Below are 25,139 nucleotides of genomic sequence, written 5' to 3' on the forward strand. Positions count from 1 at the left end.
AGAAGGTATGGGAAATGGGAGAGAGTAGTGAGAAGGAGAAAGTCATAATACACCATGCCACACAAGCATTCTTGCACCACGCACGTGCCAAAAGCCATCGCCACAGGCCGGGCTGCCAGCGTCATGAGCCTCCGGGACATGAACGTTTGAGTGCAGTGGGCCGTGCGGGGGTCCAAGGACCTGCGTGTCCGCAACTCCCCTGTGTGCAATAAAGTTATCACCACCACCTCCACACCTGGAAGGCACCACCGCACCGCCGGTTGCTGTTTGTATACATCGCGCCCGCCAGTAAGGCACGTAGTTTGAGGGGTATCAAGTGTCCGGTGCCTCTGAGAGGGAGTTCTCCTTGCCACCCCGTCGGCGGCCCGCAGCGCGGGAGTTTATCAAATGTCCAGGGCCTCTGGGAGGGGGGGACTTTGGCTCCGGAATGGAGGATATACAACACCCCATGCAAGAGATCTTGCGCGCGACAGCGACAAGCGACGGAGATGGCTGTCGCGTCCGCTCGTCGCCTGCAAGTCGTACCCCATGCGCGCGATGACTTCGAGCGACGTCTCCCCGGTGTTGCCGGTATGAGGGCAGCAATATAGGCGCCGGAACTAGCGTGACGCGCGCTCTATTCATTTAAGTTGATATATTTTACTGTAAAAAGCAGCATAAAATATTTCTGGCGGTCTTGCAGCAGGTTCTTATCCTCGCACGTATAAAAATTCAGTTGCTCCTTCTGTGCGACGATCGGTAGTATTCGAGTAACGCACATCCAGTACCGGCTTCGCGCTACTGGCTAGTCGCTCATAGCACTTCCGAGCGACGAATTCTAGATTTGCAGAACCGAGCGATCGAGCGACAAGACCGAGCGATCTGTTCAAGCGACGTCCCGATCAGTCCCTCGAAGCCGTGGCTCTTTGCTGTCGCGCACAATATCGCTCTCATGGGGTTTAGCCTTAAAAATGCAACTAAAGCTGATACTCCGCAAAGAAGAGCAGAGCGATGTCGCATACGCGCCGAGAGGTCTCCATAACGTTAGACTGTTTTGTTTTAAACAAATAAATCCATGCTCCCTGGCAGCTCTGAGTAGCCCGGCTACTCAGAGTAGCCGGGCTACTCGCCAATCGCACTGGCAGTGCCAGAGCGATTGGCGGGCAGCCGTCCTCTATTCCTTTCGGAACGGCGCAGTCTCCGGCTATTCAGGAAAAAAGTTCAGTTTTGTTCGGCATATTAATGCGTCTTCAACGCTTACACGTCACTTTGACGCGGTGAGGTTTCGCGGTTTCGTGACGTCGCGTGACAGACAGGCGAAGTGGGCGCAGCCCGAAAACGTCTTACCGATAGAAATTGGTCAAACGTCGCCTTTTTCGCTAATGGAGAAAAAGTCGTCGAATCACAAATTATTTCTCCTCCTTTCGATCTAATTGTGCATAATCAGTGTGCAATATCAGATGGGGCGTTTTCGCGGTTCTCGTGTCGCCGCGTGACAGACAGGCGAAGTGGGTGTGGCCCGCAAATTTTTTGACCAATCGTCGAGGGCCGATTGTAGAATTGGAAAAGAAAAATTTGGGATAGCCTTGTGTTAGGGGGCCCCAGATCACCGAATCAAAGCAGTACTTTCCTCGGTCTACAGGTTTCCCATTTAACTTTAGCTAAGCTGTTCAACGAAAAAAAAAAAAAGACACGGTACAGATACAATTATAAGACGTACGGTGTTTGGTCGTAGGCGTTCCGTCAACTGAACACCGTAGGTCTTACAATCGTGTCTTTAGTTTTGAGTTAGATGGGACGCCATATAGGCTATATGTATACCTGCGAGGAATGGTGGGAACACCAAGTGCTGAAGGATTCTTCTGACACGGATCGTACAGTCAGCCGCCCAGCATCTTTCAAACCACGATGAGACATCGCTTGACGGAGCAGTTGCTACGAATTAGGTCATATTCAGACGTCTGAAGTACATCCTCAAGTAGAAAAGACATCTTGATGAAAACTGCATGCGGTCAGAACTGGAGGGTCCGTAATTTCTGCACGAGGGTACCGCACCCTGAAACGACTACTATATTAATTTTATCGCGCGTCACTACTGAACGGTACTTACTGTCAGTCATTACAGTACGTACTGGTACGTAAGTGCTGTCGACTCATTACTGACTCGTCAGTACCTACGGCCCTTTAAATCTGTCACGCGATTCTTAAGCATCTGCAAATGCTGAGCGATGTCCAAGCCGTTTAGGATAACACACACCGAGCATGTATACCGGTGTGGCAGCATTAAGCCTATCAATTTAGGTGTGCTACCACGCACCAACGTACCCACGTGGTCACGGCGTGCTCGGTTATAGGACTCCGTGATGTGTAACCATTCAGAATTTCTGGTCGATTGAAGAGTCCAGGTCACGTTCGCCTGCATTGGGCCCCTCCGTGGAGTGTCCATTTGGCGTTCAGTTAACAATGTCGTGTCTTCTCTGTGTAATTATGCTGTGTTCTGTGCGCTGCCCGCCTTTTAAAGGTGACACGGCTGCTCTGCCAAAGTGGGCTGAAGTCGCGTTTGCAAAGGAATCATACGCGCTATTACGAATGGTAAAGCAACACGAAAGACATCAGACGAAAAGAAAACTTCATGCACAGGTGCTCTTACGCCTGCCTTAAGTCCTTTCGTCCATGTCTTTCGCACTGATTTCCCATTACTAAGGCCGAACCAATTGGCCCAACTATGCATCCTGGAATGCCATTCTGGACCGTTCTGGACACCGCCAAGTTCCGCCATCTTCGCCTTCCTGATTGGTTCACTGAAGCCCCACCTACGCCCTCTCTAATTGGCTCATAACGCCAACATGGTGGAATCCGACAGTGCACAGAATACACGGATGAATTAAATAAACTAGGACAGAGCATATCATGTCACACAGCCAGCCTTGGCAAGCGAACTCTCCGCGAAGTCATTTTCCCCGCTTTTTCCCTCGCATTATAAGGCCAACACGTGACCGCTGGGACAAAGCGTATTGAAGTTAGGTTCCCCGGTAGTTTTTAATCGATACGCACTTGTTCGGCTGCTGTGCTTCTAGCCACCAAAGATGCGCTGCCGTAGCTCAGCCTGAAGGGATCGCTAAAAGTTACCGCGCGCTCTAACGCGACGATCCATGACCGCGACGATGTTGGTCCCATAAGTTATGGCGTCGATCGTGTTGCGCGATTTCCTCTCCCAAATTTTCCTTCCTCCATGCCAGAATAGCACCTGTGTCAATCACACACGCGCCGAAGCAATTAAACTTTGTGCGAGGCAGAATGACTGGGGAGCCACAAACTAATAAGTTTAAAGCGCGAACGAAGATGGTACCTCAGGAAACACAGACAAACACGGGCCCACAAGCTTGCACGTGACTGTAGCACGTGCGCGCCCGTTCTAATGCCCGCTGTGTCTTCTCTTTCCTCGGCGCTGCCTCAGTGGACACCAACATCGAGATGGTGATTAGGATCTGCTCCCTGGAGACCATGGACAATTCTTGCGGCGTCTTCCGGTACGGGGACGACATTCTGCGCGGTTGCATCTTGACGTGCAACAACGACGGCTGCAATGCGGCCCCGCCCCCTCTGCGAGGCCACGCCTCCGCGGGGCCGCCGCTGCTCCTCTTCCTATTGGCCACCCTGGCCTCTTCCAGCAAAGTGCCGCTGACGTATCCCCCGTGATGGCCGCGGACTCAGTGAGAGATGTGCACCACTTCCTGCGTAGCCAGCGCTGTGCTCCGAGTGATGCGTCGTGTGTGTGCCACCTTGCGTCTCACCTAGCATTGTTCAGAATGGCGTAATATGGGAGAGAATGGCCAGTTAGCGATTGAGAGCAAGTTCCTAAAGCCTAAACCTAGGGTGACATGTGGACCTAGTGGAAAGTTCGAATTCCCGCAGCCAAAAAAAAGCTTTGGCTACGCAAACGCACCTTTGAGCACCCAAAGCGCCACACCCTGCTTGCGATCTTTTCTACACAGTACAAAACCGTGTATATCTTTTTCTTTCTTTTGTATGCTTTTAGCCAGTGGTGTAGCCAGAAATTTATTTCCGGGGGGCACCCACTCGGGGGGCACCCAACAAGAAAGGGGAGGGAGGAGGGCGCTGGACAGGCACCATAATAATCATCGGCTCAGAAAGCAGTGAAGGCACTTTTGTGCTTTCCGAGAACGTCTGGTTTGTACGAGCGGCTTTGACTCAGGCACTGTCCGTGCATGTCTCTATACCTTCTCTCTTCCCCTTCCCTCTTGCGTAGGGTAGCCAACTGGACTCCTGACTGGTTAACATCCCTGCCTTCCTTACATCCCTCTCTCTCTCTCAGGAGGTGGGGGGTTGGGGCTCGTGCCCGGGGTGCCACTATGGCTGCGCCACTGCCTTTTCGCATTCTTTTGTAAACCCGGTGGTCTGAGTTCCCAAACTATGGGCACGTAAAATCTACGTGATCTGCAAGCGCTTTTTCACCGTGCATCGCAACTAGAGCGGGAATGATGGCAAGTGCGATTAAGTGTCAGCTCAGTTTGGTTGTTTGCGCATTTCTTAGCACCAATTTTCCGCAAGTTTAACGAATTTGGGCTCACTTTTACGACTTTTGAGAGGTTTGGCAGGTGTGCAGTATGTGAGCTCACGAAGGCCAGTCTGAGATTCGTACCTCCCATCATCCCTGTGATAGATGAATGAATGCAACGCCAGTTCTCCTTATAGTAAATGTGTATTAAACACTACAGTTTTGAAGACAATGTATTGCTCGTCGAGTTGCCGCCACTTTTTTCAACGCGATAGTGTTAAGGGCCCCGTGTCGTAGAAAATCCAATGTTAGTGTCGGCGAAGTTGTCCGTGAGCAAAAGTTTCTGTATATTTAGGTATATTTATATACCACACCTTGCTATATGACATGCGAGTATATGCGGGCCATACCATTCTATCAGTAAAGTTGCTCATGCTTTGTCTTATATTCTTGACAAAGTTATTCCTTGGAATTTTGAGAATGACAGCCCAAAAAGAAATGTCATGAAACAAAACATCAACGGTGCATGCCTTCTACGTTAAATTTTCTCAGAGTTAAATATTAAAAGCACAAAACAATAACAGAAACCTGAAAATTATGCAATTTTTTTTGGCTGTGCACTGCCTCCAGGATCGGCCCATGCAAGAGGCCGCATTTCTACCAGAAAGTTTGCCTTCGTGCATAGCGTTCGCCACTAGCATTTCCCGGTAAACATTACAATTACATAAGCTGCAGTTGTCTGGAAGCATGAGAAGCAGTCAGGCACCTTTAAGTGATATCGCATTCCAGTCTTAAAGGGGCCCTCAACCACCCCTCAGGCTTGGTGAAATAACATACTCCATGGGTAGGATACGCTGCTGTGAACATCTCAGCCAAGTTTTGCTGTCGTACGCGGTGCGTGGTGATGCAAGCGGAGGGCAAAGTCACCTTTCTCTCACGCGCTCTCTCTTCACTAGAATCCTGCTCCTCATTGTCTTCTGGATGCTTTTTGTGATAGAGCGAATTCCCATATGTGGCTGCTATTGGTAGCTGCGGTCTGCTATGTAGCGTAGATATCGCGGCCTCCGCCAGGTGCCGCCATGAATCCACTGGATAAGCACACTACCGCTCACTGAGGAGAACCGCGTTAGGTTTAGGTTTAGCACGTCGTAGGCACCAAATCTGGAGTTGTGGTGTCTACGTTAACATCCAAAATGAAATATGAACTGCGCCCCACGGTGACATTTAGAAGGCGACATTTAGACATTTGGGTATGCCCCACTGCGCCATAGCCTTTGCAGTGCAAGGCATTGAAGAAGGAACAGGAGCACAGCGGAGGCCGTGTTTGATTGCCAAGAACTCTGCTTCTGCTGAACGCATTGAAGTACTTTTTATGACAAAGCATTTATGAAATAACTTATTTTCACTTCAAATGTCCTTCTCCACTTCGATGAAAAGTGGTTAGAGTCCCTTTAAAATCGAAGCTTAAGCGTCCTCCAAGTTTCTTTCTGTATCGGCTATGTAGTGTGCTTTTAGTCCGTAACTCCCTTTGTGGATCACATTACCACCACGTTCACCTCCCCTCAACTCCACCAGCTGCTAGCGCACGCTTGATCACGTTGCGAATGAAGAGGGGGTGATAAGTCTGATGTTCTCTCCCCTCACGTGATTGGATATAGTGGAGTGCCGTGCACAGTGACTCTGCTTTCAGCACATGGAGGAGCGCTACGTCACGCTCATGGGGGCTACATCATTTCAGCGCATCAGTGGGGGGGGGGGGGGAAGCGGCATGATATACAAGACCCGCGCTCGCTGCATGCCTTCGTGTTGCCACGCAGAAGGCATTGCTGACCAAGGTGGACTGAATTATGTGGTTCGTACACCCCATTGTCACACCCAACTCACCCAGGGAGACGTGTCTTTTGTGGACTTCAACAAGAGGTTGAATCGGCTTCCATTGCTGCCTTTTTTTTCCCCCCAGCATTACAGTGGCCATGATGAAAGCCGACGGCTGTAGTATCATTACAGAGTTTTAGGTTAGGGGGCCCCAAACACTTACGTCCTCCTAATCTAAAACTGTCGATTACTACTACAAAGCTTCTAGTGAAAACGTGCAGTTTGCACTTGCGGCTACCAGTAGGTGACACTTGCATATGTTGATTAGGCAGTGCTGCAGAACCACCGCCAGAGCCAGGGTGGAGGTGTCGCAACCACCTTGCTCAACACGAATGCGTAGATTGCGTGTTGAGCTAAACCATAACCTCCTGTTGTTTTTACAATGCCTGCCCAGTCGCCCTAAAATGCGTGGGAACGACCTGTGTTTCATACAATCTTTTTGTACAAAACTCTGTGGACCCTACCGATGGCCCGCTGTGGCGGTCCCATGTTCACACAAATAGAACCCTGTTGTTGTTAGAGCATGGACAACTTTTGCTGTGCGCTGTCGCCACTCCTCTGCTTCCGCATCACATGCGTTAAATACAGTCTATGTGATTCTAAGCGTGCCCTCGTAAGATGTAACTTCTGAAAATGTGGGCGCCCTCTAAGTGACTGCTTGTTGTGGCATCACTATAACTAGTCATTAAAAGATATACAGGAGGCTATAGCTTCAGTCACACGGTCACTATAAGCAAAGTCCAATAAGAATTTGCAATGTACTCCCATGCCAAGTGATACCGAAAGTTATTCCCTGTTGTGAAGACATCTATTTATCTAGAAAAATACCTTGTTGTTTAAGAACGTTTTTTTACCATGCATGCTGGCCCTGTCAAATTGTAGACAGCATATAATGAGCAAACACAGTGTCTACTTTCAATGACTTGGTGATGCATTTGATTCCTACAAGTGCCATGTAGTGCTTAGAGCTCACTAACAAGTTGCATAATTAAGCTGTTAAAAGTGATAATTCTCACGGTTAGGCACTCACAGCAGCATTTTATGCCCTCAACTGCACTTCATTTTCCACAACAGTAGGCACAATGTGTGTACCATGACCATTTTAGTCAGTAGGTGAAGCTGTTAACGTGTTTGACATATAACTCGTACCTCGTTATAACGAAGTTGAATTCGACATAAGAATATCTTTGTCTCATTTAACACTTGTTATAAACAGAGTCACTTTATACGGTGATTCATTATATCCGTGATCGTCATATCGAGGTTGGACTTATAAGGAGAAAGAAGGAAAAAAAAAACGGCAGCTCCAGTGGCTAGCTGTGCCTTTTATCTTAACGCTAGATTGCAGTCCTGCAACATGGCCTACTCACTGCAGCTACTACCTTGAATGTGAGCACGTAGCAACACTATAACCATACCGATGAGTCGAAGATTGTCTTTTGTTTAAGTAGGCGTGACGAGGGTGGGGGGGGAGCAGATGCACTTGGAAGCTTTGGCTCGGGCACCCCTGTCTAAATACGTGGGAAATGAGAAACTGCTTTTCTTGGCCGCCAATGCATCGAATTTGATGAGGTGTGTTGCATTTAGAAGAAAAAGTTAAAATGTAACGACTGTTGGAAGCAGAAAACGAAACTATTAAGTTTACAACTATAACTCACCAATGAAGCGTGATATCACAATTCTGTAAATTGAATCTAATAGTATGTCAAAAGGGGACAAAGTTGATATATTGTACATGGCTCTTAAGTACACCACTAATGCATGAGTAGTACTTGTACAAAACCTTTGTAAACATTACAACAAATTCATGTAAGATATAAATTGATGCATCAAATTTGTGTACTTTGGATGTGTTAGCAGATGTAATTTACACAAGCATGATATCTGTTCTTGACGAACAGTTACAGATTTGTAAATTTTGTGCTTTTATTTTTTTCACTCACCTATTTGTGGCAATTTTTGTAGTAATAATTCAGGCACTGAATCAAAATTCCCCTTTTAACGGTCCAACTTTCTCTAATACAACAAGCTTTATTAAAATTGCCAAAGCGGTTATCTCAGAAAAGAGTTTCTGCGTTTTACATGCATTTGAATAGGCAGGGTCAGAATTCGACCCGAGCTAAAGCTTCCTCTTAAGTAAAACTATGACACTTTCTCGAGGTTAAGGATCTCAACAAAATCTGTATCATAAGTTCTCCTTGGCAGTTTAATATTAATGTGCATCAAACAGCATGACTGACAGTCGTGTAGCTTTTTAACGCTTTAATTTCGAAAACTGGTGTCTGCCCTTCTGACAAACATTTTGTCAAGCAGATTATTTCAAATGGTCGGGCTTGCTGTTTGTGACATCAGCACAGGACAAGCAGCATTAGTGCCAATGTATTTTGCAGATGTCATTAAACAAAGTGCTCAGAACTCCTATTGCCACTGAAAAGTTCAGGTAACAATTACACAGCTATTACTGTAAGCATTCAAAGCAATCCTTCTGTTCTATTGCATTTGCAGAGAAGTATTTTACAACACATGACTTTTTAGGGTTTGTCACATCTGAACACTTTGTCCAAAGATATTGTTACTGACACTCTTGTTCTTGGCACCTGTCATCACCACTGTCATGAGAAGCAGCTTTCTGGGCTGCATGGTTCATCTTCCATATTGATGCCACTTTTCTTGTGCTGTGTAAAATTGTTGCATTTTTACAGAAATTGAGTTTTTTTACAAGTGACCGAGCTTCCCTTTAACCCTTTTCATGCCATTTTTTTTTCAATTTTAGAAAACTACTGAAAATGTCCAATTTATTCATTGTGAACAGTGTTCATTATTGTAATATTGGCACTTCATTTTTAATTTTCTGTCATCTGCTGCTGTCAGCTTTTCATGCTTTTGAGCTGCAGATAGGCAGTGCCACACAAAGTCTATGCGAGGCTATATAAAAATGATAAAATCACTGCCATTTGTCATGGCACTCAGTGGACGAAATGAAATTCCTGGACGATGGCACGGAAAGGGTTAGCATCACTGATGTGCAATGTAGCAAACTAAAGAATGCATAGAGCGTCCATGTGCAGGTGACCTTACGTATCTGCAAGGGCATGTGCTGCTATACCTAGTGGTATTACAAACAAATTTGATGCACTTGCTTTCGGTTCCGCATGCACATTTTGCAGTCAGGATATGCGACGACAAAATGACATGTATATGACGTTAGTTTTTTTTTCTTTCAGGAAGAGCCACATTTATTCCAAAAGGCAACATGCGAGGAGGAATGAGGGTTATCACAGTGCCGTTTTACAGAGACTGGAGCTCTAATTAACTTCACATATAATACATCCAAAATTTTCACACAGTTGCACTGACAGTGTGTGTCGTTAGTGACGACCATAATGCATATTATCTGGGACATGCAAAGTACTCATTATACTTGAAAACAGAAAAAGAAAGAGTAAATTGTGTGAATATGAAAAACTCAGGCACACAGCACACCAACTGGCTTGCTCAAGTAGAACAAGAGCACTGTACATATTGTCTTAACAATTTAACGATTGACAAATTAAAAAAATTAATAATGAATCACGCCACGCTTTCTCTTGCTTTATTGTTCCCTTCAGTTGCAATTTTCTGTGCAACTAATTCGTTTCTTAAATCTTGTGATATTTCTACAAGAGTAATGTAATTATCTAGATTGATTCAATGTAAACCTTTACTGTCGCTATCAGTCCTCAAAGGGATGGAAGTTCTGACTGCCCAAGAGCCTTATAGTGCGATGTTCCACTCGTAGTGTCATACTGTTGTTCACCTGTTAGCATGGGACATGGCAAGGTGGACACAGGTTCAACTTGTGTGTGCGCTGGTGTACAGAACACCATTTGTTATACTGACAAGCAACACCATGCCCTGTTCTATTTTACTTTAAATTCTATGCAGCAGTGTTTACGTAACCACTGTTATAGGTAACAACTGTTTCTTAATGCTGCATTTTGCTGTGAATCTGTTAGTGACTAAGCATTTATGAGGTCTCTGTGAATACTCAGCAAAGTTGTGTGCAATTTTTGCATGTATAGTTGTCAACTGTAGTGTACGCCATGCGCCTATTTTGGCCGTCCCTTTCTTTCTTCTCAGACCTTGTACTGACTCCTGCAAGCTATGTGCCAATCACGCGAATAAAAATGGTTTAGGCCACTTTCTGGAACCTCGACTGTATATTTAACAAAAGCCGATGAGACGATACAGGCCAGTACACAGCAGTCAAGTTTACTCTGCGAGCGTCCAGCATCAATTTCTTACAGCATGGGTACAAAAGTGACAGCTGTGGAAAGCACAAGACTGTGGGTCATCAAGCTGAGGAAGGCGAGAATGCTTTAAGTGATTTTTGTTGTTCCTCCTAGGAGGTAAGTTCACCAGAATATTTTGCATTTGCCCCATCACAAAAGAAACATCAGGCACACGGAAATAAAATGTTCCGTATTTTAACACTATGAACAAGGATAAAGTAAGATATCTTTGCTGTTGCAGTTACGATAAATAAATAAATAAATAAATAAATAAATAAATAAATAAACATTATCCTAGGAAACACATTTAGCACATCACAAACTTTTTAGCAGTCGGAGACAAATGCAAAAATTATTACACTCAAAAATAACTGCACAGTTGTTAAATCCTAAATTTTCAGTTGCTTTAAGGCTCAAGATTTTTGTGCAAATCGAGTGCACAAGTCCAGTTTTAAACTGCATTGGTTTTAAATAGTGCCAGGGTGTATGAGTGCCTTGCGCCTTGGCTCTTTGGTTCTACTGGTGCATAACTAGACAGTCTGGCAGCAAACATGGTGCGAACCAGTCATCACATCCAAATGTGAAAAGACCTGCAGGTGCCGGCAGCAAAGATTATTTGATAAAATCGATCGATTGGCTGAGCACACAACTGATTGCATGTTTTAGCACCCCAAGGCGACAGGTGCTACAATAGACATCATAGGCTCCGGATTGATTTCCATCAGCCGGGCTTCTTCAATTGTGCATCTACAGCTATACGCAGAAGTAGCTTTGGACCCTGCCACCATCACAATGTGGTCACTGTGACTGGGAATAGAAACCACAACCTCAGCAGCAAGATGCCATGAATGCTCAGCCACCACGTGAACTTGACTGGTCCTGGTCCACTGGTCCTGGTCCACTAGCCCAGCCCAGTAGCAACAGTGCTCCTACTCAAACTTTTTAGGCACCGCCATCCTCGAGTTTCGTTCTGCAGAACGGGCAGGCATTGGTCTGGAGGGTGTGCATCTCGAAGTCATCGCCGTGAAACACCTGCAGCAGCAATTATGTTTCAATAAGCTTCAAGACAATTATAGATTTTCTTTGTTTTGCAGGGTGTCTACCAAGCTGACATTTCCAAATTCCCTGAGTTTTCCAGGTTTTCCCTGAGCACTTTTGCTAAATTCCCTGAATGAGCCAGAACTTTGTTTTATGTCAAGACAGGCTGACACCACGTTGCCCGATGCTGTCACTCTCTAGTAAGCATGTTGAAACAAAAAATGACTTAATCCAGTTTGAATAGTAAGGAGTAATATCTATTTAAAAAGAAAACAGAAGGAAGGTGTTAGTAAAATGCACAGTGAAAAAAAATGATAAAGCCCATTGCAAATTGGGTCGAACATTTTCAAATACGAATGTAAGGAGATGCATACATAAGTAAATATTTTTTGAATATGAGCTATTTCTATCAACTGATAGCAAGCTCATCGGTATGAGGCCTGAACTTTGTCACAACTAAGATTCTCTCTCAGCAGCTGGGAAGTCAATCTCAACTGTCCTGACAATGACATACTCTCAGCCCGTACAAAACATCTCAGTGTTGGGTTTCACTGCTTTAAATAGCTTATTTTGGTTTGAATGAGGGACACCTGCATCTCGGCATCAGCCAACGCTTTGTTTTTTGAGGTCAAGCTCCTTCAAAGAGGTGGCGGCACGCTTCATTCCCCGTTAATTCCTCAGGACGTCGGTCCTTCCTGTTCTCATCCTCCTTCTGCCACACGTTCACCCCATGGATCATTTGAAGCATCCTCTTGGTCAGTTGTACAGTCAACGTCCGATTTTTCGGACGCCCTAGGGGCCGCAAAAACGTCCGAAAAATCAGGCAGTCCGAAAAAAATGAATGCATGTCTCTAACTGCCTATAAGGGCTAAAATTGGCACAGACACGTCTGCAAAAGTTCTTAAGGCCTGCCAGTACAGTTATTAGGCACATCAGTGCTCGTACTGTGACAGGAGGTGGGGGTGCACGCGCGTATATTTAAGGAATACATACTGTGTCCAGTGACAATTGCCCCTTCCCACGCTTGTTAAGCTTCACCGCCTAACACTGCTGTAATGAGGCGAAACTAACTTTCGGAGACTGGCATTACGAAACGTGCTGTGTGTGCTCTGCGAGCTTCGAAGCCAGTGGCGAAGATTACAAACGTGGTGTTTGTGCCATCGCTGACAGCGGAGAATTCTTTCAATGAAAAATAAAGCACCGCACGGCAAGAAGCTTAACAGCGAACGTAGAAGCAGCTAGGCCTAACGTTGCCGTGGTGATGGCTACGGCTGCCGGCGGATCTGTGTGCGATAGTGCCAGTTCGAGGCGGCGAGATAATCAAAATGGCGGCGGTGGCGGCTTTGATTAATGCCATTTCAGACCTGCAGTCCGGGCAATATACATTTACTATATGGAGTACGTGGTGGTCCCGCAAAGCTGTGCAAATTATCGGGCATGTCCGAAAAAGCGTCTGGAAAATCGGTCGTTAACTACTCTGGCAATACATCGTGCCGATGACACGGCGTCAATGACGATTCATTGCGATTCCTCTGTTACTGGAGCCAGCATTACCAGGACTTTCGTTCCCTTTCAATAAAGTTACAGCTGATTTTCCCTGACAGAAGCACAAATTCCCTGAGTTTTCCCTGAGTTTTTCCAGACTGTTCAAATTGCCTGAGAATTCCCGGTTTTCCCGGTTGGTAGACACCCACTGAGTTGCACTTTCATATCAAGACCAAAGCACCAAAAGCGCTGCGCCAAGACGCCAAAGTCAGGCGGATGCATGGTTTGACACCATGGTACAGCAGTGGCACGAGGACGAAGGTGACGCACGATACCTGTCAAGAAAAGAATGGTGGTGGTAGGCACAGAGGAGTACAGCACCACATTTAAATCATTTAAGGACTCTATACCTCTTGTATAGTAATGGCACATACCCATAGTGGAAGATTAACCAACAAATGGGTTCATACCCAGTAGTCTGAAAATCGTAGGCCAAATATAAAAAAATGTAAGATATTCAAAAATGTTTTCAATATAATGTGCTATTTCAATAAGATGAGGTAAGGTACGTATGAATTGGCATTCTAGTTTGAAGTTGTGTCTAGAGATCTAGTGTTTCATCATACAGAAGTGACTGGAACTATTTTGTTGGTGAGCACACTGGACTGATACGGCTAATATAATAGTATAACAGCTGGCACTTTCATCTGGTGCACATACAACACCAATACAGTAGACTTCCGTTAATTTTACTCCACTAAATTTGATATTTTTCAGTTAATTCAATCCCGAACGAAAGTCTCAACCGTTACCCATAGATTTCATGGGCTCAAACCTCCATTATTTCGACCTCAAAATTGGCCTTCGCCAAATAATTCGCACTTTATTGATCAGCTTCGCCACAACACAGCCGTGTTAGTCAGTGAAGCACACCAAGAATTGGGAGGGGCCACTGTCATGGGTCATAATATGCGTTGCTTAAACATACACGCGTGCACGCGCTGTCTTCAGTCACAGTGTAAGCAGATAGACGCTAAATACGCATACTGGCAGCCATTCAGAGCTCTTTCTGACGTTTCTGTGGCGATCTTGCGTCCTCACTTCGCCAACCATTCGTTTACCAGTAACGGGGCCTAGAAAGCGGTTCTTAATTACATGTGTGCGCGCGCGCGATATGAACCAAGAAGCGGAGAAAAACCATCTGTGTTTCGGGACGGCTAGCGAAAAGGAAGGCGGTAAGATGAAAAACTGCGAAAGTCGAGACGTTGTTTAGGGCCAACAATGAAGCAGGAGTCTATAACTCTGAAGGCCTGCCAGTAAACTTTTTAGGTGTTTTGGTGCTCGTACTGTGACTGGAGATGGCGCATGTGCGTGTCTAAATAAAGGAACACGTGCTATGCCCTGTAACAGTGGCACCCTTCCTCACCTGGTATTCTTCACTGCATAACACGACTGTATTGTGGCGAAACTAACTTTAGAGGCAAATACTGCCTGTAAAGGCGTTTTTTTTTTAAATACTGCCTCTTTGGCGTTTTTACAGCGGAGCTGTCAGTCTCGTTGGTCGGTATTTTTCGTGCCCACGTGCGCGCCCTTTGCTCGCATAAAAAGATAGGCTGATTCTGAAGACAGTGCAAAGAAATGAGAAGCACACATTTTGCTAGTTGTCCAGCAGGCATAACATGGCGTCATCAGGTGAGATCAGCACTTGACGAAAACGTCATTGCGCGACGGCAATTTTGATGCGACGAAGTCATCAGATTACGTCATCAGGCAATATGGCCACGGACCATGCCGTTATTACGCAACGTCTGTCGTGATGATGTCATCGCGCTTTTTTGCTGTGATGGCACCATGTGACGTTAAATGCGATTACATAATTGCGTTTCGTCATCGCGTCAAACGTGACGGCGCCACTTGGTCACGTGGGTATGGTATTATCCGATGTTAATGCCGTAATGTTTTGCTTCATGGGCCATATAATGATATTGTATTTATAAAAAATACCACATAAGCAGTTGTAGTGGTTGTTCTCCACAGCTTCGCTGGACATCCTCTTTCGCAGGGCCGGGATGGCATCTTTTTCTTGTCTTTTGTTTAGTTCGACCCGCCGCATAATTCGACCAGTTACGTCATTTCAATCAGGGTCGAATGAGCGGAATTCTGACTGTACAGTCACAAATATATTTATATTTGGCAACACACCAACCCAACAGCAGCCATGCCAAACCACGGGTAGTTAGGCAAAGGCAAAACATTGCTTAAATTTCACCTTGGCACAACTTGGACATGACACGACGACAACGTCAGGAACAACATTCCGGTAGAAGCGGCAATGCAGAGGTGCAGGCTGTTGACAGATAACAACATCACGGGGTCCCAGCGTGGCCAGTGCTTCACGATCCAGAATTACCGGCAGGCCACCAGCCCCTTCATCTGGTTCCTAGGAGAAAAGCCGCGCACAACACACATGAATGTAGACAGTACTAGGCCAGTATTTCTGAATGATCATTTTTATGTTATTTTGCATGACTCGGCACTGGATGTTTCAGCCATACACTGACAATATTGCCTTTGAACTCACACGAATATAACACACAAGTTTTTGGTGGCTTAAAACCCACATGTGCATGCGTGCACATATCCACACACATGCACACATACGCAAGCACCTGCATGAATTTGTTAGTTACAACCATATGAAGCCAACAGATAATCAAGGCAAGGAAAGTATAGGGGAATTAATGTGTTCTTTAATTATTATGTACTTGAGGTTGAAAGTGGAAGAAAAAACAACTTGCTGCCCATGGGAGCTGAAACCACATCTTCCAGTTGTTTTTTTTATCCACTTTCATTTTCCCTTTACCTTATCATTTCTGCAGTTAAAATTAAAGCAAAACATGGTTTCCCCTACGCTTTTCTTGCCTTCATATATGTGTGTATATATATATATATATACACACACACACATACATACACACACATATGTGTATTGTAGCACATATAGCACATACATGCCAACTTCTGTTTGCAGTGTGGTGTTGAATATCATGTGAGGTGCTTTTGTGATTTTGTTCCAACACCAAGCTAGAAACAACCTTCTAGAGTATACAAGCAGGCTTCACTATGAATGCAAAGCTCACCTCCAAGTTTGAAAGCTGGAAAGCGAAAGGGTCTTCGTCTGCAGCATCACTGTGGGTTATCTGCAGTGTCTCAAATCCTGTTTGGAAAATGGCAAAGGGACACATTGGAAAAGGATGCAAAAGGATGAACAGTTGGGCTAGTTTGTACAGTAACATATTCTTTGTTTGTAGCACGAAGTGACACATACAAAGACTAGAAGAAGACAGGACGAGCTCGCACATACCACTGCGGCTACCGTATTTACTCGCATAATGATAGCACTTGTGTAATGATCGCGCCCCTGCATTTTGCCGTCAAAATTTGATTTTTTGCTTTCCCGTGTAATGATCGCACCCTGAACTTGTCGCAGCAATATGTCATGTGGCAAGCCTAGCTAATGATGACCGCGCGTACCATCTATCGAATGTTGTCAAATGCTATGTGAACGCCTCTTGAAGACATACCAAACGGTCTGCATGCACAAAACATTCTTAAGCAGATGCCCAATTTCATTCTTTTCATCACTTTCTGCACTCCCATGAAAGAAAAAAGAAAGCTACAACCAAACTTGCCTTGCCTTTATTACTTGTAGGCTTCATAATGGTTCTGGCCAACAACAACAAAAAAGGCGCCTTTCGATTCTTCTCGTATGCACTCGTGAGCACGCAACAAATCGCGAGCAGCAACTATAGTGGCCACGTTTACACTAATACATTAGAAGCATACCCTATTCATACGCCGACACTTGTAACACAGCTAAGATATTCGCCTACCCTTAGCGGAAACATGGCGTAATAGGATAGTAGTGAGGACAAATGCCGCAGTTTCCACAGCATGCCAACCATGTGTTTCTATGTCACTGGCAGCTACGCGTGCCCATCTGTTTCTGTACCCTCAAAGTGGACATGGCTATAGTAGTGTCGCAAACTTGCCAATATTAACAATATTATTAATTACTGATATGAAAGAAACTATTTCAATGCACGTAATGTACTCACGAGAAGAACAAAAATCGTGTTTGGTACATTCGGCTTGCTCCGCTGGCCGCCATATTTGTTTTGGTGTGCCACACTGTTACAGCGGCAGCCGCCTGCTTGTTGACCTGTTGCCATCCCGCAGCAAATGCGGGATGGCAACAGGCCGATGTAGTGCATCTGCTCTTTTGCAAGAGCATCGCATTCTCACAATTCATAAGCTATTTCAATTAAACATGGCAATCCTTGTCTATAATTCCCTTCACTCAAACATTCCCCAAATAATCTTTAACACTGAACAACTTGCTAATCATAATAATACTCGATTTGCATTAGCTAACAACTTCTTATTACCTAAAATCAGAACTAATTTTGGCAAATTCACTTCTTCGTTCACAGCAATGTCTTACTGGAACTGTATTCCAACGGACATAAAGCTGTATCCTAGCATAGGCAGCTTTAAAAAGCATTTATTTACATATTTACTTAACTTGTGAATGCTGTAATGTAATTTAACATGTTCCGATTGCTTCATTATGGGTAAGCCACTATATCTCTTTAACATTTCACATTTCACCACATTTCACCATTTCACCAACATTTCATCATATCTGCCCACTTGTTTCCTTGTGTCAGTTATTGCTGGAACACTGCCTCTAGGCTACATTTCACTTCCCATGTTTTGTTTTGTTTTCAATTCAGTACATGATGTAATTCTGTACAGCGTTATGCCATGTTTTTAGTTTACTTGTTTACTTGTAACAATTCTACCTCTTTGCTGTATTTGCATTAACCTGAATTATTTTGTTTCGTTTATTTGTTCAAAACTCAATTCTGTGTACTATCAAATAATGTTTCGGTTCCTTTGCTGCATCTGCTGTAACCTAACTTGTTTTGATCTTTCTAATTAGAACAGGAGGTCCCCCTACAGCCTTGAGCTTTGGGACCTCCTTCTGTATATCTTGCTACTGTGATTTTATTTTGTGAGTGAATAAATAAATTCTTCTTCTTCTTCATTTGGTGATAAAAAACGACAACCGAGCTGTCATGAAGGCTGTGACTGCCTTCATACAACTGTGACTATGCTGAGATATTTCTGTGGCCTCCATCTGTGTTCAGTTTGCAACACAACAATATTAGCAGATAATCTATACCCTGGTGGCCCAGTGAGGGCGTTAATGCCATTGTGTGGAACAGTTAAGAAATAGCCACTCCAAGAGCCCAGTGTTTTAGAGAGTACAATACGTTAACATGTTGAACTTGCCAAAGTGGCTTAGCGATGCTTGCACAAGACATAAAACAAACTTGTAGAATAACTGCCTCGTATTGCACAGCCTCACAAAAAAGCTTAAAGAAGAATGTGAGGTAAAACTTCAAAAAAGAAAAAAAAAAGCACACGCACAAGCCCTTAAGAAAGAGTGCCGACATTTTTGTGGGAATTCAGAGTTCACATGTTCTTTCTTGCTATGATGGCATTTCTGAGAAGCGAAATCATTCATGCAGATAACTTTAGTAGCCCTTCTGAATTGCGTTGGGACATTAAACCATGCCGATCGACCAAATGAAAATGCATCTTTTTAAGGGCAGGAAAGAGCTTGTTAACAATTTGTAGCTTATACCAGTTCAACTTGCAAAGTGTACATCACTCTTGCGTACCATTGATGATCTGGCGGCTTGGTGACTCTGGCCGGCTTTTCTTCTGTTCTTTTGTCACCCTGGCCTTGCCTTCAAGGATCTCCAGTGCTTCGGTGTCTGTGATACCCTCGGCCAGCTTGAATTCTACCAAGGGAAGGACCTCTGTTCACGGGGCAGGTAAGGGTGGACATACACAATAAACGATCAGAAAATGCACAGCAGGGTCGGTAAGCATCGCTACAACACTTGTTTGATTCAAGAGGGCTGCTTCTGGGGCGTGTTGGTACGAATCCATGCTAAAAAAAACAGCAAAAAAAACATGGGAACATAGAAAAGAAGTGGACAATGCAGGTGATGAACTCGCACCAAAGATTTATTCTGGAAGCAGCCGACATATGTACACATGCTATCTCACACAAAAAAGCTAGCTTGAACAACGCATGTCTGCAGCAAAGACATTCAGTGTGACAAGCACTCTGAAAACACCTTTGCAGTAGGCCTGTGTGGGTCCAGTTTGTTACATCGGACATCACGAGTACATATATACGTCGGCTGTTCCCAGATTAAACCTCTTCCTGCGAGTTCACCGTCTGTACTATCCACTTCTTTCTCATGTCCGTGTGTTTTTTTTTTTTTGCACTGTATTACTCTTAAGCATAGTTTTGTCAGCTTTAGATTTATTAGCTTTATCTGAATGCCACATCCACAAGCAGCTACTTTTAACAACTCGGTTATTGCATTGAGGATTGCTAATAAATCCTCAATGTAATAACTGTAACTTGATAAAAACTTTAGGACATGCTTCATTGGAATGCCCAGCTAACAGATTTGAAATAACAAGATATCCTGAACTCAATTTCCAAAAAACCATTAACAACTGGGAACCATACAACGCTCCATCATGTGCCCTTCAGGAAATAATATTAATAAATAAATAAATCAAGCTTCACATTAAACATTGTCATTATTTTTCGACATTGGGCTTCATTGACAAAGCTTCAGAAGACGTTTATATGTGCCACTTTTTGTTACTGTTTTTACGTTTGCTCTTTTTACTAATATTTCGTACCTGTTAAAAAACATGCCTGGTTGCATTCTTTGTCATATTGTTCCACACAAGCGCATTGCATTGGGTTTTTCATTTAAGCCTTCTTGTACCTCCATGCACGGTTGATACAACACATTGAATGTTCGTGCACTCCTGTCTGATTCTGTCTGGAACACTTGCAGTTGTTAAATACCTCTGGTGGGCCGTGCCACTTGGTATTTAACCTACTGTAAGCCCTGCAGTACAATACAAGGCTGGGTAAAACGGCATTAAATTACACAGTGCAACAGACAAATTAGTGCCAACAAAACAAACCAACTTGCAAAGCGTGCAAATACGGTACAACCTCCTTCATACATATTGAAAAAATGTGCAAGAAGAAACGTACGATTCAGTCACTAAAGAAATTTCGCAGACTCAACTGTACTAGACGTCTGCATAATGTGAAGAATTGCGTGGATCGTTGCAGCACAAGACAACACGTGTTGTCGTTTTGGCTGATTCGGTGAGTTTGCAATTGTGCTCCTCAAATTCAGCCAGGGTCAGCAGCTTCTTTGGTCGGTGCACATTCGTGGGAAGTTTTTACATGCCCACTCGGTGAGAGTCATGGCGGCACGAGACGCCGATGCACATCAAGCTGGTCAGGCTGGAGCAGCAGAAGACATGCTGTGTTGTTTTTCTATTCTGCAGTGTTTTAAGATAGTAAAGGGAAACCAAAACAAAATCGAGCTGACGGGCAACGGCAGAATACGACCTTGCTAAAGTGAAGCATGACGCTCACTTCGAACTGCCTGCAGCAGGGATCGAACGGCGCTGCCTTCAGGTTATTGCCTATCAAAAGCGTGCAGTACGCTTCCAATGGCACTACACCGCATGTGCTGTGAAATACATAAATGAAATTTTTTTTTTTATTTATGGGGTTCCATGTGCCAATACCAAGACCTGATTATGAGGCGCGTCATAGTGGGGCGACTCCGGATTAATTTTGATTTGCACTTTAACGTGCACCCAAATTTAAGTACACGGGTGTTTTTGCATTTCGCCCCCATCGAAATGTGGCCGCAATGCCCGGGATTTGATCCAGCGACCTCAAGCTTAGCAGCGTAACACCAAAGCCACCAAGCAACTATGGCGGGTATAAATGAATGAAGATGCTTATCGTGATAGGGCTGTCGGCGATAGCTGTGAATGCAGCCTGCGACGACCCGCAAGGAGATTCGTCGGTGCATGCCAGCGTTTTCTTGTGACACGAGTGGGCAAGTATTGCAGGGAGGCTGCTGCAGCAGGCAGTTCTTGATAATGCACACCTCGCGCCTCTTTTTTTTTTGTTCACATGGGATCTAGCGGCCCGAAAACGTATCATATGAACACAGTTTGGCAATGCACTAAGCATTATTGCCAAAAGATCATGTTTTCCGGAAACCTATTAGCCGACAAAAAAAGAAGCATAACTATATTGGGTCATTTTTTGTGTTCTCGGTCACGGACTCATATGAAGTGGGATTGTATCAACATAGTTCTACTTTAGTTGGAGCTCAACTTCAGAAATTCAAAGTGTTATAGCGCTGGACATAGGTGCTTGCAAAGGTGGGGGTGATAGAGCAATGGCTGCTCTGATCTCGCTAAGCTGGGCCTAGATTTCACTCACAGCATGTAGCCATTTGTAAAACTAGCAGATTACATTAAGATACAGGTAACATGGAAATGTCATGTGTCTTGTGGCCAGAGTTAATGAAACCAAAAAAGTTAATGAGTTCAAATAGCATGCAAAACTTTAATATAATTCAAGTATTCTTCAATGACCACATTTTACATGTTTTGCTAATCTGCAGCTCACTAGTATTAAACTAGTGCAGCAGATAACTGGTTACTTATTAGATTCACAGCATTAATCTGAAGCAAAGGGAAATGCAGTCAAGGTCGAAGGATTGGTTGGTGCAATGGGATCAAAACGTTTGCAGGAAATAGGATGATTCAGCTACTGAAAAGCATGGGTATAATTGGAGATAGATGGGAGAGACTTTTGTCCTTCAGTTTACATCACATAAGCTTACGAAGATGTCGACTAGGAAGCCAAGAAAAGCTTGCATCGGGTTAGCACCCTTTCACGCACACCTTATGGTACAACCTGTGCACCCGTACACAGATGGGTGCTGTGTACTAACAAGTCAAAACACATAACCAGTGCAGCAGTATACCTACAAACCTATGAACTTGGATATAAGTGAAAATACCCAGGACACGATAACAGGGGCAGGGGTATAGCACACAATTTTTTTTATAGTTTGCCCTGAGCCTGAGCATGTTCACTTTTAGTTGATGCATACATACAATTAAAGATTATTTACTTTTAAATGCAACACACAAGCAGCAGCAAACTTGGTAAAGGCAGAGACTGACAAGCAACACATTGTTTTTATTAGATTGCAGTGACTTTTCGAGCAACTTAGCCGTTGCCAATTTTGCTTGCTCTAGGAACTTCTCTAAATAAGCCTACTCGTAGCAGGTGCTCCTCTGGTGTCCTTTCAGAATCAGAAGACTGCCGAGGGTATGGCCAGAGATTGACAAGTGAAATTCCGTTTGCATTCAGTGTTATTCTGATGAAGTGACAGGATTCCCTGCGTCATCGTTGTGATCCTGTGCAATCTCGGCAATCCATCCACACCCTGACTCTTTCCAAATTTTGCCCACTATATGTCCTACTGTTGTGCCCACTACACATTGCATCTTGGTTTCTTCAATATGTCCAACAAAGGTTTATGAGTTTGCAAGTTAACTAAAAACTCAAGTTTCATAAACATTCGTGCGGCATTTGTAAAATTGTTCAACGAACCCAAATTCGCAAGCGTTATGCAAAACTCGTAATAGTTGGTGGGTATGCAGTAGCTTCATTGTAGTGTGAAAGCTTCAGTCACGACAGTGTTTGGAGATTGTGTGCTTACCGAACGCAATGAAGGAGTGGACGAACGGCTGGTTACAGTTCACGCAGCAACGACCACGTGGGTTGATGAGTGGATTGGTCGAGGAACAGCGATAGCACAGTGGCAGCAGGTCCTGCATTGAATACCAGTATCAATCAGAAGGACTGGCCAGATCCAGGAAAGTAACCACCTGAGCATGAAGTCACAGGACAAATTCAGTGTTGCCAAATATAAATAAAAAGAGCTGCTAGTCGATACCCCCCAAAACTCATAAACCAGCGACACAAGCGCCCACGGTCCGCTAAAAACCACTAAATGCAGACATTTCAGAATCACATTAAAAACATGTTTTATTGCATCTATGTAAAACACAGGTGAAAAAAAAAAAAGTTACACTGGACAGAAAGTCTGTTTTTTCACCCATAATGGAATAAAATATATAAATTTTAAAGCGAGTGAAAGACAGGACACAAGAGCAGCAGGAAGTGTTGGCAGCGTTTTTCAACCAGAGCAGCCCAGGCAATCTCGAGCTCATGTACTCCCCCCCCCCTCCCCCTTCAGCAGCTGGCGATGTGATTGCAGCGCTGAGCATTTCTTTTGACTACAATTGCACCCCATCTGAAAAGGAGCCATCCTGGCAACTCATGGTGAACACACAGTGTGAGTGGGTCGTAATACGGCTTCAGGTGCTGTGAACCACGACAGTGTTGGTTTGTAGGTGGTGTGGCAGGCGATATAATTCACAGCCAATGTCTGTGCTACAACTTGGTAGGGTCCTTGATATTTGGAGACAAACTTGGATGAAAGGCCAGCAGGAACAGCTGGAACCCAAAGCCCCACAAGGGAGTCTGGGAGAAAGTGACAACTTCATGGTGCGGCGGGCAGCTTCAGAGATGGGCGTACATTCGGATGAATTGGGTCTGCACAGAAGAATGATGTCGAGTGCAGTCGAAGGTTTGTGGCCGTACAAGAGGAAGAATGGCAAAAAGTTTGTGGTCACCTGTTGTGGAGTGTTGTAGGCATATGTGACGAATGGCAAAATAAGGTCCCAATCAGTGTGATATTTGGAAAGCATATCGTCAAGAGTGTGGTTAAATCTTTCCATCAAACCATTAGTTTGAGGATGGTACGTGGTGGCGGTGTGATGAGACATTTAGCAAGGAAAGCGTTTAAGACTTTGGAGAGCAACACATGTCCTCTACTGCTCAAAAGTTCGCGAGGTGCACCGTGACGGAGAATAAAGTTTTTCAGGAGGAAGGATGCTATATCACGAGCTGTGGCAGCAGGCAGAGTGGCTGTTTCTGCATAATGCATCAAGTGGCCAATGGTGACGACTATCCAGCGGCTTCCGGAAGCCATGCTCGGAAGGGGTCCAACCGTAAGCCATGCTCGGAAGGGGTCCATACAGGTCAATGCCAATGGGATCGAAGGGCCTGGAAGGATACGGGATTGGCTGGAGTGGACTAGAGATGCAGGAACCTTGCGGCATTGGCACTGAGGGCTCGATCGAATGTACTTGCACACAAAGGTGCACATGCCACACCAATCAAGCTTGGAGTGAGGCTGGGTCTACATCTTGAAGACACCCGCATGTGCATATTGTGGATCAGTGTGGAAGGCAGAAGGTATTTCACCATGAAGATGTCGAGGTATGACCAGCAACCACTTGCGAATGTCAGAGATGTAAGTCCAGTGATGGAGAAGGCTGTGCCGAATCGCAGTTTGACGGCACAAGGCTCGAGAAAGTGGAGCAAGATTCCACGGGTTTGAAAGGAAGCGGATAAGAGCGTTAATCCAGGCGTCCTTGTGTCGCTCTGAAGCATTGTCGCAGCCTGCCAGGAAAGAAAGTACTTCGTCAATGGCAGACAGGCAGGCAGTGCTTGCAGTTGACACAGGCGAACGGGAAAGTGCGTCGGCATCGGTGAGGTAGCAACCAAACCTGTAGAGAATGCGCACGTCGAAATCTTGCAACCACAAAGCTCAGCGAGCTATCGGTCTGAGGGGTCCTTCAACATAGACAGACAACAAAGTGCATGGTGGTCTGTAATTATGTCGAAGGGGTGGCCATAGAGGTAGAGTCAAAACTTGCCAAGTTTATTTACCATTCCTCTTACTACAATATTATTAATGTTACTAAGCACTTTCTTGTGCAACTGCTAAGTGTGAAAACGTGTTGCGAAACGAAACAAAAAAGACAGATGCTTCCATGAACTACAATCACTTGCCAGAAAACAGCTTGAACTACCAGGTAGTAATTAAAATTACAAAAAAAAA

General features: G+C 44.7%; 2 protein-coding genes across 6 annotated transcripts in view; one reads left to right on the forward strand and one right to left on the reverse strand.

Annotated features, from left to right (window-relative positions):
* The window catches only part of LOC142592710 (UPAR/Ly6 domain-containing protein bou-like), a 41,541-nt gene extending 32,106 nt beyond the window's left edge, over positions 1–9,435 (forward strand). Inside the window, exon 3 of the mRNA XM_075704301.1 lies at positions 3,437–9,435. Within this exon, the coding sequence (XP_075560416.1) occupies positions 3,437–3,678 (242 nt within the window). The 3' untranslated portion in view covers positions 3,679–9,435. The remainder of the gene's footprint in view (positions 1–3,436) is intronic.
* A 31-nt stretch (positions 9,436–9,466) lies between these two features.
* The window catches only part of Oseg1 (intraflagellar transport protein Oseg1), an 88,486-nt gene continuing 72,813 nt past the window's right edge, over positions 9,467–25,139 (reverse strand). For 3 of the 5 annotated variants that reach the window (XM_075704291.1, XM_075704290.1, XM_075704292.1), the window contains exons 23-27: positions 22,887–22,998; positions 18,918–19,058; positions 16,308–16,384; positions 15,437–15,607; positions 9,467–11,676 (exon numbers count right to left, since the gene is read on the reverse strand). In XM_075704291.1, the coding sequence (XP_075560406.1) occupies positions 11,587–11,676; positions 15,437–15,607; positions 16,308–16,384; positions 18,918–19,058; positions 22,887–22,998 (591 nt within the window). In that variant the 3' untranslated portion in view covers positions 9,467–11,586. Of the gene's footprint in view, positions 11,677–15,436; positions 15,608–16,307; positions 16,385–18,917; positions 19,059–22,886; positions 22,999–25,139 lie in introns of those variants that run through there. The other 2 variants (XM_075704293.1, XM_075704294.1) reach the window with 2 other exon arrangements.

Source organism: Dermacentor variabilis, chromosome 9 (genome assembly GCF_050947875.1).
Source record: "Dermacentor variabilis isolate Ectoservices chromosome 9, ASM5094787v1, whole genome shotgun sequence".
Lineage (NCBI taxonomy): Eukaryota > Metazoa > Arthropoda > Arachnida > Ixodida > Ixodidae > Dermacentor > Dermacentor variabilis.